General features: G+C 40.9%; 2 protein-coding genes across 3 annotated transcripts; both read left to right on the plus strand.

The window, feature by feature from the left end:
• The first annotated feature begins 240 nt into the window (after positions 1-240).
• Positions 241-2,635, plus strand: LOC115735148 (aquaporin PIP2-3-like). 2 transcript variants are annotated; one of them, XM_048271645.1, is made up of 5 exons: positions 241-259; positions 294-620; positions 1,551-1,846; positions 1,992-2,132; positions 2,246-2,635. In XM_048271645.1, exons 2-5 carry the CDS (start codon positions 311-313, stop codon positions 2,363-2,365), a joined length of 867 nt encoding a protein of 288 aa, XP_048127602.1. In that variant the 5' UTR covers positions 241-259; positions 294-310; the 3' UTR covers positions 2,366-2,635. The 2 variants fall into 2 exon arrangements, with proteins under 2 accessions (XP_048127602.1, XP_030522117.1); XM_030666257.2 differs by lacking the exon at positions 241-259 and having other exon boundaries at positions 268-620.
• A 10,454-nt stretch (positions 2,636-13,089) lies between these two features.
• On the plus strand, positions 13,090-14,583 carry LOC115733680. The gene has a single exon (XM_030664311.2). The coding sequence runs from the start codon at positions 13,090-13,092 to the stop codon at positions 14,581-14,583; it is 1,494 nt and encodes a 497-aa protein (XP_030520171.2).
• Positions 14,584-14,924: the final 341 nt, after the last annotated feature.

The following is a 14,924-nucleotide window of genomic DNA, read 5'->3' on the forward strand; positions in this document are numbered from 1 at the left end:
CTAGATCGAACCATAAATGACCTAAACCTAAATAAAAAGTAAACGTTAGATTTGTTTTATAAAAAAAAAGAGACCGATCCGATCCGATCCGGTTCTGGGCCCTAAAACCGGGAACCGGACCATCGGTCCTGATCCAATCCCGGCGGTCTTTTTTGCTCACCCTGTTAAATACGAGCCCCCCTTCGCTTCCCTTGCACTGCACTCCAATCTTCAATCTCTAGCAAGCGAAGCGAGCCCCTCCCCCCCCTCTCTCTCTCTCTCTCTCTCTCTCTCTCTCTCTCTCTCTGTTTCTTTCAAGCAAGAAGCCGGAATGGCCAAGGACGTCGAGGTCGGAGGCGGGCACGGCTCGTTCCAGGGGAAGGACTACCAGGACCCGCCCCCGGCGCCGCTGGTGGACGCGGAGGAGCTGGGGAAGTGGTCCTTCTACAGGGCCATCATCGCGGAGTTCATCGCCACGCTCCTCTTCCTCTACATCACCGTCCTCACCGTGATCGGGTACAAGAGCCAGATCGACACCACCAAGGCCGGCGACGTGTGCGGCGGCGTCGGCATCCTCGGCATAGCCTGGGCCTTCGGCGGCATGATCTTCGTCCTCGTTTACTGCACCGCCGGCATTTCGGGTGGCCTCTCTTTCTCCCTCCCTATTTCTCTGGTTTCCTCATTTACTTGCCGTCGGTCTTTTACAAAATGTTGCGTCTTTTCAAGTTTTCACTTTTTGCTTTTAACTTGGAATGATTCGAGTGAAATTATGTAAAAGCGAACCAAACTGTTTTTCCCTTTTTGAGTACTTTCTTTATCCGCACGTTCCAATGAATTTTTTTATTCAAACTAATTTTACAATTCGGGTATTTATCTTCTTTTTTTTATAGTCAAAATACATAAAAATTTCCCAATATATAAAAATTGATATACAGATTAAAGTATAGATTTTTCTTAATTTTTTTAAGCTTAAACAAAATTTTAGATTTGACGGATATACTTAAAATCTAAACACACACGCCCACAATTCCATACGATTTCAAATGTTAATTAATCTGTTTATGAATTTATATTTTGATATGTTCGATACTAGATGAAATTACAATTTTAATTGTAAATGACAAAAATAAAAGAAGAAACTTAAGGGACTGCTGTGAGTGATTGTCGTTTTCTGCACATTTCGGAATTTGATGTTTGAATTTTATTTTACGCTGAACATCGGACTTTGAGAAACCTTGTAAAGCTCAAGTCTTTTTTTTTTTTTTCTTTTCCCTTTCATTTCAATCTAAGTGACAAAATAGATAAATAGCATTTCACATGAAAACGAGCAAGAACATAGAGACCCAAAAAAGCAAAATTCATCCCAAAGATTGGATACTTATTGCCCTCATAATATCTAGCGGATCGATGAATTGCAACAACATAATTTCTCCGAGGAAAATTGGATCGATGTTGATGTCTTGGCACATTAAATGTTGTGGCAGCACATATCTTCCTATGGCTCACAGCTAAATTTGGAGCCATTGAAGTGCTAATACCTTTCTGGATTTTGGTGCGGTGGTCTTTCGCAGGAGGTCACATTAACCCGGCAGTCACCTTTGGGCTGTTCTTGGCGAGGAAGGTGTCGTTGGTCCGGGCCGTGCTCTACATGGCGGCTCAGTGCTTGGGCGCCATATGCGGGTGTGGTCTAGTTAAGTTGTTCCAGAAGACGCACTATATTGAATATGGCGGCGGTGCCAATGAGCTAAACGATGGTTACAGCACGGGCACCGGTTTGGCTGCGGAGATCATCGGGACCTTCGTCCTTGTCTACACCGTCTTCTCGGCAACCGACCCCAAGAGAAACGCCAGAGACTCACACGTTCCCGTGAGTACCGATATCGCAACCTCTAACACTCCTACAAATTATCGAGACCTAGTCATATTTAGGTCGCCGAGATTAACATTTACTGAGGAATTTGTCTAATGGATTTGGGTTTTTAAGTTGCCTTTTCTTGTTTTCGATGAAATAGGTGTTGGCTCCGCTGCCCATTGGATTCGCCGTGTTCATGGTTCACCTCGCCACCATCCCGATCACAGGAACCGGCATCAACCCGGCTCGAAGCTTTGGGGCCGCAGTTCTGTTCGGCAAGCAGAAGGCATGGGATGACCAAGTATGCCCGCTCACACGTGCCCTTGAATCTTTTTTCCTCCTCCCTGAAAGTTTGAGATTGCTAGTGTTAACGTGTAACGATTCTCATTTCGCGATTGTTTTCGTTTCGTACAGTGGATCTTCTGGGTCGGACCATTCATCGGCGCAGCGATCGCCGCATTCTATCACCAATATATCCTGAGAGCTGGAGCTGCTAAGGCGCTCGGGTCCTTCAGAAGCTCATCTGTCATATAAATTCTCAAGGGGGTTGGGGCTCTGTCCTGGCTTGAGGTGTCTCCGGGACTAGAGTGCGGAAACTAGAGCTGTAAAATTTGACGTTGTTGTTCTCTGGTTGGCACTTAGTTTTTGGCTGTGCCCCAAGAATAAGCTTTCTAATTAGCTTTGCAATGTTAGCTGTTTCTCTGGTACTTGTCGGCCCTTTTGGCATGCGGTCATTGTGTTCGAGCTTCAAGGTTGATTTTTGCATGAATTTCCATGAATGCATTTCGTTCGCCTTAACATTTGGAATGCCCAAGCTCTTTTTAGAACTGATGATACGTCGGTCAGTGAACTGTGTCAATCACAAGAATTTGGAATATAATCAAACCCTCAAATCATAAATTGAAAAACTAACAACTTCATGTCGGAAAAATTGAGGAGGGTCGCGACGAGCGTGCGCGTCTCTCGGTCCTAACCACTTGCCCACCGAGTACCACGTACCTTGTGACTTGCGTCCTTCAATGTAGCTGCGCACTTCGGACTGGACGTGGGCATTCGTTTTAAGAAAAGCTTTCTACTCATTTAACTGTTGAATCGTTCAAGGGTCGGGTTGGATTGGGGTAGGTTTATCATGGGCGGCCCGACTGGTCCGAAAGCCTAACATCTTCCACTCACACATGATGGGTCGGACACAATCTCCATACGATCTTTGCCAGGCAATTTCTTAATGCATCAATTCATATAGGCATATTAGTCATGTGACAAGCAAGTACACCCTCATTAAGCTTACTATGCATTGGTTACAAGTCACGTAGAAGCCACAATAATCAATCTGTTTGTACCCTAAACTCAATTCATTTCATCAGTCTGTTTTTTTTTTTTTTTTTTGGGTCGAGCATTTCATCCGTTTAAGCACCTTTATTTCCTTAGAAAAAAGTATGACAGTTATCATGCACATACAATCAAGTGATAACTACTTAAGACATTAGGGGTGTCAAAGTTGAACCGAAAAATCGAACCAAATCGCTAGCTAAACTGAATTGAACCAAAAATTTTGTTCATTTCGGTTCATTTATTGGTTCATGTAATTGAAAAGTAATCATTCTTTTTTCAGTTTGGTTATTTCAATTCGATTAACCAAATGGCATCGAAAATCTGTAAAATTATTATTATTTTTTTTGTTTTTTCCTTTTCTTTCATTTCTTATCTTTTTTTCCTTTTTTGGTGCAGAGGGCAAAGGGCTAGCGACCTTCGAGGGCTGAGAAGCGCTCGGCGACCGCGAACGAGTGGTGGTGACCCCTCGTTAAGGCTCGCAAGGGCACGGGCAAGGGCCGCCACACCTTCGCCTTACCGGATCTATCCTCTAGGACATCGGATTTGGTGAGGCAAGAGCATGGCGACCCTTGCTGGCCACATGAAGGTTGCAAACTATAACGACCCTTATCCTAAGTCTGTTTTAATATGATATTATTAATAATAATGGGCGCATGTGAAAGATTGGACGAGAATACAAGTACATGTACAAATAAAAGGCAAGCATGCCGCCTAAAAGTACGGCTTTATTACTAAGTTTCCCTATCCTGTAGCACACATGCAGTAAGATTATTCAGCAGATTGTACAAAATATTTACTTTTACATCTCGAAAAGGGTTGGATTACATCTTCTTAAAAACCAGACAAGAATTACATTGGGAGGAAAATCAATGGGAAAATTCTGCACCCGAGTACTAAGCTAGCATCATCACCGCTCCAATGCCAAGCTCATCTAGTCCATAGTTAACTACATCTAGAAATTTGGGTATCCGAAAAAGAGGGAATAACTATGGAATAAGTTGAAACTTAGCAAGTAAAACGTCTAACCCGACAACTAAATTATCCATTCATTAATTCAGTCGGGTAGTCTTAACAAGCAACAAACAACAAAATACCAAAGAAAACTATCACAATACACATACACAAAGCAATTGCAAAACAATCATGGGTCCGTTCGATAAAATGATTCCGCAAAAAACACGAACTTCATTCCACGGCCGAAAGCCCAAGGCTTTCGTTCCCTTTCCATCGAACTCCACGGTCAAATTACCAATTGGGCTCTGATTCCAATCCGAGTTGTTTCAATGACAATCAAAATGATTTCACTCCTCTATTCAACTCTCCTACAATTCAAGGATGCTAATTCGAGCAACGGCTTGAGTAATAAATCCTCCATTTCAAACCCAAAGTTGAATACGTAATCCCCATCCATGGGTAGCAAGCAAGACCAATAAGCCAAACAAAATGGGCAATTAAACGTCCCTCCACTTCAAGTTCACAGCCAAAACACCCACTTATGGGTCCCAACTCCGATTCGCTTCGATTCGTCGCCAAACAAGACAATCAAGTCCCATATCTCAACCATCCATAGTCCAAAGGAGCTCACTCAAGCAACGGATCACTCATACAAGGGCATTTTCCCTTCCATGCACACAAAACTCCCTCAATCAATACCTATTTCCAAAACAACATAAATCACCACAACGAACGACAATTAGAAAGGCTAGTAGTTAGGGTAGAAGAGTTATTTGCCTTGGGTGGTTGCATGAAGAAAACAGAACTCAAATAGCCATTCGGATGAGCTCAAACCGCAATCTTTTTTGGTGGGTTACGCTGCCCTGAGCAGTGGAAACTTGGGCGGGCTAAGGCGACAGCGGGGTTGCACAAGGGCAGAGCTTAGGCAAGAGGGCCGTGGGTAGAGAAAACAAAGAGAGAAGGGAAAAAGGAAAGGGGAGCTCTCGATGAGCAAAAGAGGGGAAAGGGTGAGGGGAAGAGAGAGAAAGGACAGGTACTTATAGGGGCTTGGTCGGTCAAGGGCGCTAAAGATGGTGGTTTTCACGGTTTCAATTTTGCGAACCAATTTCGGCGCGAATCAACTTCTCTAAAATGAAAGCAATCAACGAGAGCAATGATCCACCTCACCAAATGTTTTTTTGAATCCCAAACCCGTGATTACATAATTTAACCTCAACATTGACCAACCCGCTTATCTATCTAATTTTTCAAAAACTTAGGCCATTACGGTAATGCCCTCGCCTATGGGCCGGCTACACTGGCCCTCGGCTAGTGGCCGGTGACTTCACCAGTTTTGAACCAAAATCGAAAAAAGAAAAGAAAAGAAATAAAAAAGAAACAATTAAAAATCAAAATCAAAATTAGAAAAAGCAAAAAGAAAAACTGGAAATAGAACCAAAACGAAACGGATTGGATAGGGCAAGATTCGGTTTGATTCAAACTTATACCCTAATGGTTGAGCTTGGTTTAATTTTATTGAAAAATCGAGAAAATCGAATCGAACTAAACCATTGACACCTCTAGTAAACATGATTGGCTTCCAGGAGATACATGTGCTATTGTAAACACATATTGGTCTTCCTTTCTTACTCGAGTCTCTCCATCTTAACCGCGTTGATTTCCAAACATGTCTTGACATCTACATTTTTGTCATGAGGAAACTTGCTAAAGAAGCGATCACTAGATTAAGAAACAATCAACGATCTTAAGGGTACCTAAATAAGTTTTTATAACCTATGGGATTTTACACGGTGGAGTTTAGGGATTAGCTCCTGCTATCTATTTGGTCGATATTAAGCACATGTGGCATGAAATATGTTCTACGGTGTGTTGAGAATACCTCCCAATATATACTTGGAAGGTGACAAAACTTTTCTTAGTTTATCTTGAATCTAAAGTACTAAGAAAGATGGCTTCACTATGGCCCCTTGCCGTTGGGTTCTTTTACACTTTTGGATGGTCTTGCTGCGGTGCTTTGGTCGTGCCTTGCTAACTATCTCTACTGCTTCTTTGCTGCTCCCTACCTGGTTTTCTTTCGATCGCGGCTGCCTCCCCCCTTCCCACCTCCTCCCCTTGTACCAATGATAGGGTGTTTGGTCCGCTTAATGGTTGGGGCTTCTTTGTTTGTTTGCTACTGCCTTTTTCTGCTACCCTTGGCTTCTTGCCCGGCTGTTGGTCTACTTTTCCTTGTCTCTGACCTGTGGATATTTTTGGTTTTCTGTCCTTCACACCTTTGTCAGTTGGTGGTTCTACTTGCGGTTTGTTTTGGTCCTCTTTTGGCCCATGTTGGAATTGCTTTGTGGTTTCCCCCTTTGTCCTTGGTTGTTTACGTTCCCGCACTCTTCTGGTTCCGTTTCGCTGTTGGTTTCTTCCTCGGTATGTTTTTAATGGCCTCTGATGGTGCTCTACAATGGGAGGTCATTCTCCACTTGTTATATTCTATGCAATTGCTGCTACTTCGTCACTATTTTACCTTGGCTGTTGTCGCCTTCAACATTCTACCACGACGGTTCTTTGCTCCTTCGATTCTATGATGGCTTGCTGCTGCCTTGGTCCTTTTGTTGTTGTAACTTTTAAAGACCTTTGGTACTTTTTGTTTTCCACCCCGGTTGTGTCTACGGGTTGTTGCATTCTTACAGTTATGATTTTGGCCACTTGTTGGGCCCATACTAGTTTTAGCTTTCCTTTTTGGTCTGTGTTTTTGTTCACGGATCTGCTGCCGCATAATTGGGATTGTGCTCTTACCGCCTTGTTGAGCTGCTGCTCCTAGACTACTTATGCTGTTCTACCGCTGATGCAAGTTGGAAGTCCCTCCAACCGCTGTTTTCCTCTCCCGATGCTCCCTCTTCTGCCTTCTATGTCCGCTTGCTTCGGTACTTCATGCTATTTCAACACCCTTGCTGCTTTGCTGCTGCCGTGCTTACTGTGCTTCTGTCTTCTTCGGTGTCCTTCGGCCACTTTAGCTCCCTAACCTTCTCGGATCTCCCCTCCCTTTGGTTGTTGCTGCTCTTTTTTGGAGCTACCCGTGAGGTCCCCAACTTCTTCGCCCTGGACTTTTGGGGCTGCTCCTTCAAAGTCTTGCCTCTTCACTTGCTTCTGTGTAGCTTTCCTACTTTGTACAGCTCTACTTTTGTTGGACCATGCACATGCTTTATATTTCTCGTCCTTGTTTGGCCTGTGGTATTATCCACTCGCCTTGTCGGTTCTTACATGTATTCGACATTCTCTGTGTATTTTGCGGCCGGTTCACCGTTGAACTCTCTATGTCACATACTGTGCCATATTGAGTTCATGGTTTTTTTTTTTTTTTGTGCCCGGTTCCTTTTGTAACTAGCTCTTCGGAAAGATCAATATATACTTACCTTACCAAAAAAAAAAGTACTTATCTTTTAGGTGTTCTTGTTCTAATGAAGAATGTTGAATTCTAATCAAAGTAACAACATGGACAATACTCTGAAGAAGTTCATATTTTCGGACTCTATATGATAGTTAAAGTGATTTAGATTTAGGAATAACTTTTTAGATTTGTACTTCGATGCTTATATCATCACGGTTAGTAAGCTGGCTTGGAATTACTTTATAGAAATTTTTGTTTAGTACCATTTTCATAGATTATTTTACAAACGTTGCAAAATATCTAGATTTGGTCGGCAATCTATTTTCCGGGAAAAGTACACTAAAAGTGCCATAACTTTTATATGGCGTTCACTTGAGTGCCATAACTTTCAAAACATTCACTCAAGTGCCATAACTTTAAAAAATTGTTCACTTGAGTGCCATGTTGACGTGAACGCCGAAAAAGCTGATGTGGACACCGGAAAGGCGACGTGGCATGCCGGAAAGCCGACGTGGCTCGTCGAAAAGATGATGTAGCATGCCGGAAAGCCGACGTGGCACGCCGAAAAAGTTGTTGTAGCACTCAAGTGAACGATTTTACTCCGATGTGGTACTCAAATGAACAATTTTTGAAAGTTATAGAACTTAAGTGAACGTTTTGAAAGTTATGGCACTCAAGTGAACGCTGTACACAAATTATAGCACTCATGGTGTACTTATCCCCTATTTTCCTTTTACGAAGAACTCCACTTATGAAAATCAAGATTTGGTTGTTTGGGGGATCAATTGGATGGATATTTTGATCTCTTTTCTCAAAAGGCTACCCAATCTTCTTTAGTAGGTACTCGCTCCTGTCATATGATATGAATAGCCACTGTCTAGATACCACTTGTTTTTTCTTCAAAATTACCTGCAATTAAGAAAATTTCAACTCTACTTTGGTACCTACACAAGCTTGAGTCATTTCTTATCAGCTTGTGGTCTAGTATCAATCTCCAATAGATCTTTTTGGGCTTCATCTGCTCTATTGGGCATTCTTGTTTGTAATGACCAAATTCATTGCAGATCGAGCAATTGTATTGCTTACTAGTAGATCTAGTGAATTGTTGTGCATAGTGATCTTTGTAAAAATGATAATGAGGTTTTTGTTTTAATCTGGTTTTTTCATTTGAAAAATGATTCTTTTCTTCATCACTTCTCTCATGTCCTAAATCAAACTTGATTTAGTGAGGAGTTTAAATCGAGAGAACGTTCTACACATTTTTTTAAATGAGGAAAAACTTGGTGCTGATTTTGAAATTTCTTCCTCGAGAGGATTTCTTTCCTTCCGAGGAATCTCATGTTCACTCTTGATAGTGATAATTTCCTTATGCATATTTTCAAGCTTATCTTTCTAAGAAAGATTTTGAGTTGTGAGCTTTGAAATTTCCCTTTTCAAAATCAAAACGCCTTTTAAAGCCTTTTAGTGTTCTATAAAATCCTCTAGAAAATCTTACATTTCTTAATAAGATAGTTTAGACTCGTTTACCTCATTTTCCTCATCATTTCTAGAATGTTCCAGAGGATAAAGATTTGCTTCATCAATGTCATTGGATTCACATTGTCATTCCATGTTTTAGTTTTGAGTGCTCATTTCTTCTTCTCAAACTTCCCTTTCTTTTTCTTGAGAGATGAGCAATTAGATTTTATGTGACCTAGTTTACTACACTCATAACAGATGACATCCTAAGCTTCAATTTATTTTTGCTATTGAATGGCCTTTCGTCTTATGACAATCTTGTAGGGAAAAGTACACTAGAAGTGTCATAATTTGTGTACGGCGTTCACTCGAGTGCCATAACTTTCAAAAAATCATTCACTTGAGTGCTACGTCGGAGCAAAATTGTTCACTTGAGTGCTACAGTAACTTTTCTAGCGTGCCATGTTAGCTTTCCGACGTACTACAGTAACTTTTCCGGCTTCCACGTCAACATGGCACTCAAGTGAACGATTTTTGAAAGTTATGGCACTTAAGTGAACGTTTTGAAAATTATGGCACTCAAGTGAACTGTTGACACCTAAATTTTGATTAAATTTTTTAGGGAAATTTTGCATAAAAAAATTAGAGATTAATCTTAGTCTCTAACAAAAATATTTAATTCATTTTCGTTTTAATTTTTGAATATCGGTCATTGCATTTAATTGGACCGGCGACGAATGTTTCTGTAATTAATTGGATTGATTGGACTATGCCTGCACAAAGGATCTCGCAAAGACCCATCACATGGCTAATATCTTCAAAAAAAAAAAAATACCCAAGTTGGAAAAGTTGATTTGATCAGCAATAATCTTCAATGAAGAAAAATAATAATCAAGAAGATATGCACGTACACTCGTACAAGGGAAGACAATACATAAAAGGGGAATGTGGTAAGCAAAAGGGCAAATATTTTGAATAATATATTCTATAATATCTTCACGTGTAAAAGGGATTTTATTGAGAATCAGGACTTGCTCGCCTATAAAAGAACATCAACACACATTCCAAAGGGGCGGAAAATTTTGGAGGGGGAATTCATTCAGAAAAAATTCAGAGACCCACAAAGAAAGAGAAAAAGAGAGACGAAGAGAGAGCTTCTCGGTTTTGAAGTTGTCCCGAAGCATCATCCGTCCAATTGGCGCTGCACCCAGGGAATTTTCTGCCGTTATTCGAGCTGTTTTTGCTGCTGTTTTGTGCCCAAAACAGCACCTTTTTAAGCAGTTCTTACTAGCTATTCAGTGCAGTTTTGGCCCATCACTTGGAGGACTTTTTGCCACTGTTTTGAGGACGTAACAGCTGATGTTCGGCTTCAATTTCACCGCTGTTTGCATTCATAAACAGCCTTGTTTTGGATAATCTTTTGTTACTAGTTCAGTGCAGAATTTCCAGACTTGATAAAAGTTGCAGTACAGGAATTTCTACGACGATCCCACCGGCCGAATCGAGAGCTGTCACTGCAAGGTCCAAGAAATCCTATCGTTGTGGCCGTACCACAGGTTGCTGATCTGCAAGTCCATCCTTCTTGAACCGGTCCGAAAGAGTTTGATCCGTAAGATTTCGCGCAAGTCCAAAAAGGAAAGAGCATATCTCGACGATTAGGTATAGTGTCCTATTCTATATTTTAGAATATTCTCGTTGCCTATTTTGCATGAGTTGTGCATTTCACGGTATATCTTGAAGATTTTGTTGCTTGATTTAGGATAATGCAATATTCGATTGTCTAATTTGGAAGATTGTGCATAAAAATTGAATACCGCACATCCGACTTGGATATCCTTGAAAATCTTGTAACATGTCACTTGCCTAATTGGAAAGATTGCATGTTTAAATTTGGATTTGGAATGTTTTTGAAAGATTACGATTCATCGTAAATATTTTGAGATCTTTGTGATAATCTTTTGATAATTCGAAAAATCTTTCTGAATATACTCAAGATACCAAAATATTTCGAAATGTGATCGATTAGAAATTTCCTCATCCGTAACCACATACATGGGAATAAGTCTATCTATCGGGCTTTAGATAGAATTATTTCTATAGCGGGTATTTCGAATTTTAGGGTCGATCTATCGGGCTTTAGATCGAAACTTAATTCAAAAGAAATAGCGGTGATTATCTTTTTCATCAAAAGATTTGCAACTTTAATTTAAATTCATTCATAAAAACTTAAAATCACAAAAAAAAATCAGAAAATTTCAATAAAAGAAACAAATCGTGCATGTCCCATGTTTAATTTTCATGTCACAAAATCTCAGAAAATAAAAAAAAAGATGTAGCAAGATATGGTTTCTTAAAAACCACGTCTTATCACTCTTTTAGAAAGATAGGATTTTCTAGAAATCTTATCTCATGGATTACATTCAATGAACAAAATTTTGGGAATCCATTAGGATAGATATTAAAAGATGCAGACATAGGGTTAAGATATTTTCTTAAAAAATTTGGGAATTAATGCAAGTTAAATCCGAAAACTTTAAGATGATCTTGAACCAATTCACTCTCATTTTCCTTTAATTTTTTTTAATTTCGAAAATACATCAAAAATACAAAAAATAAATAAAAAAACCCAAAAATTGCACCTTTGAACTGCAAGTCATAGTTCATCAAAATTGTCAAATCAAACTTTTTTCATGAAATTGGTGCCGTAAGGGCATTAATTGAAAAATTAATGTAACTAAGTCCCGAACTTAAGATCTTTGGTTTGCAGAAATAAAATAGTTTTCTCCCACTATTTTATTTAGGTTTCTAATCAACCTACCAAGAAATGATTAGTGGCGGCTCCGAAAAATTAAAAAAAATCTTTTGAAAGATAATCATTTGAACCATAAGTCACGATTTGGTAGAATTTGGGAGAGTTCGAGTTAAATTAATTAATCTAATTAATTTGGCAATCCATTAACCTAAAATTGGAAAACCCGATTTTTTAGGTCGTGATGACTTGGCGACTCCACTTGGGACTAACTTGAATTTTTGAAAATTTAAGTAGGACTTAGACCAAGATTTTTCGTGGGAAATGCACTTGGTTTGGCAATCTTGCTTGATTTTTAACCCTTAGGTGTTAAATGGTTTTACAGAATGGGAGTTATAAGGGGAGAAGTTTGTGGCTAACCCTTTGTTTTGTAGGCTTGGTGATGCGAATTCTTGATTTTTATTCTTTGAACTATTGGAGCGCTGATTGCTTTTAAATGTCGTGCATGCATTAGTGTAATTGTACTACACCACATCAATTTGTGATCGGACCCGGGTCACCCAATAGTTTTAGGATGGTATTTAAGTGGTTCTTTAACCTTGGCGTTAAGGCTTCGCTAAAGGTTATCCCACTTGGATCCCGAAATCTCTCAAAAAATGGCTCAAGGGTCATTCTCATGCACGTGAGGCTACGATGCATGGGCTTTGCCCTTGTCGATCGAACCAAGCCGAAGTAAATGGACCCGACCGGTCATGACTATGTATGCGAGGCGGCGACTAGTCATGATGAACGTGCGCGAGGCTGCGACATGTCGTTCCGTCTGTTACTTCAATTTGCTAAAAGAATTAAAATTGAATCTATGACTCACGTGCATGTCTTTGTGTTTGCCATTTTCTCCCCAAAGGTGGTAATTCTTGAACCTTATTTTTTTTTTCTTATCTTATTTTGGGTCGGTCCGTGATCTAGGTTGATTCATTCAATAGTTTTATGGATCATTGGATATTCTTGATACTGTTTAAATTGATCTTTTGGTTTTCCTTAAAAAATTCTGTCATTCGAATTGGCCTACAAAGTCCGCATAACCAAAAAAAAAAATATTTCCGGGATCCTAATCTATCACCTCAAAAATTCAACTATGTGTCCATAAATTTTGGTACTATTTCGATCAATTTGTAAATTAACACGGGTTTTTCCTTAAAAGGGGACGAAATTGGAATTTTGCCTGGTTCGGTCTTAGTAATCACTACTTCGTGTTTTGAGGTCTAGATAGGTGTCATGGACCGACTCGTTTCTCTCGTACATTATGTTCATTTTGATGGTTACTTTTTTTTTAGGTAACATATCACGGATCCTCCACACCCTTACAACACTCGCTCTAGGACAAGACAAATGGCTGAGCAAGCTGAACCGTTGGCCCGGATGGAGCAAAGAATGAAGCAACAAATGGAGGAGCAAATGAAGGTGGTCAACGACCAGATGGCCCAAATGAGATTAATGATGGCTGAACTCATAACCGGTCGGCGACAATCGCCGGCTGCCCCAGCGGCACCTACGTTTCAAGCCCAAACGAGCTTTGATCCCCGGATAACCGCTCAGGGCGATGGGACCTATGATGGCATGCCTCCCCTTGAGGATGTTGTTTTGCTTGGAGTTACAAACGCTGTCCCACCCCCCGTGAATGTTATCCCACCCGGAGTTCGGGGCACAACTCAAACTTTTGGGTATACCGGTTTGCCCACAGCTCGGATCGTCACACCACCCTTGGTGACCATCCCTCAACCCAGAGGTACTATCGGGATAATGAATGACGAAAGTGCCAAGCTCTTGGCCAAGATGGACCAAAGGCTACGAGAAGTCGAGGGGACTCGGAGCATTGCCCCAATCGACTTATCGGTATTTACCAGGGTCCAGGTGCCGGACAAGTTTAAAATGCCGACCTTTGAGAAGTATGAGGGAACCTCTAATCCGATCCAGCACGTTGAGATGTACCAAGGTTTGATGAATAAGTATGTCTCCAACGGTCCGCTTATGGTTCAAACGTTTCAGGCTAGTCGAAGGGTGCTTGCCATGCAGTGGTATACCAACCACAAGATCAACCGCATGGATTCATGGGAGGATGCAGCAAATGCTTTCATTAAGCATTTTAAATTCAATTTAGATGTCACCATCTCTCGTGAAGACCTTGAGCGGACTGAGTTGAAAAAGGGGGAAACCTTGAAAGAGTATGCAACTCGATGGAGAAATATGGCGGGACAGATTATGCCCGAGCCACCGGAGCGAGACTTGATGAAGTTGTTTGTATCTACTCTCCCGTTGGCAATCCGTTCGCGCATGTCGGTTACGGCGGTCCGAACATTTAGCGAGCTCATTTCTATGGGAGAGGAAATTGAATCTGGATTGAAGAAGGGGTGGTACGGTGAAGCCACTGCTTTTGGGAAGCGATTTCTTGGGAAGAAGGATAAGGATCACTCCCCCGAAGTCAATATGACTTATGTCCAGAAGGTACCAGCTGACGTCCAGAAGATGCAGGTTGCTCCTCAACGGACACCGGGCTATAGTCGGCAGAATCGGAGGACGAATCGGTGCAAGAACCGAACGTTTACTCCACTTCCTGGTACACTTTCCCAAGTCTTGGACGTCCTACGCAAGAAGGGTCTGTTGTCCTCCGAGCCCCAACGTCCCAATCCTGCGAAGTATCCTAGGTATGATCCTACAAAGAAGTGTGACTATCATTCCAACGAACAGGGTCATTCGGTCGATGATTGTCCCGTGCTCAAGCACCGGATCCAGGATCTACTTGAGACCGGAGCATTTGCATTTCAACCAACTGGTAAGCCCAATGTTCAGAGCAACCCGCTACCGGATCATTCGGGCGATATTTGAAGAGTCACCAATGGAAGTGGTCACTGGTCAAGAGCAAGCATTTTTTAGTCTTTTCATTTCCCCTGTGAGGGAACCTTTGCTACATTTTAGAACTTTCCTTTCTATTCCATGTTGCACTTTAGGATTTCTATTTCAATGAAATGTAATTTGATTGATTTATTATCAATAAAATTACAAATGTTTTTCATAAATTTTGGAATTTCGTCAAAGTATGCCAAACCAACCCGATGACGATAACCAACGATTGAAAATTTATCATTTATGGTAAGTACCGAGGGTTGGGCTTCTGAAGAATTCTCATCCCGAGGTTTTGAAAAGAAAAAATTTCATAAATGGTTGGC

The sequence above is a fragment of the Rhodamnia argentea genome, chromosome 10 (genome assembly GCF_020921035.1).
Source record: "Rhodamnia argentea isolate NSW1041297 chromosome 10, ASM2092103v1, whole genome shotgun sequence".
Taxonomy (NCBI): domain Eukaryota; kingdom Viridiplantae; phylum Streptophyta; class Magnoliopsida; order Myrtales; family Myrtaceae; genus Rhodamnia; species Rhodamnia argentea.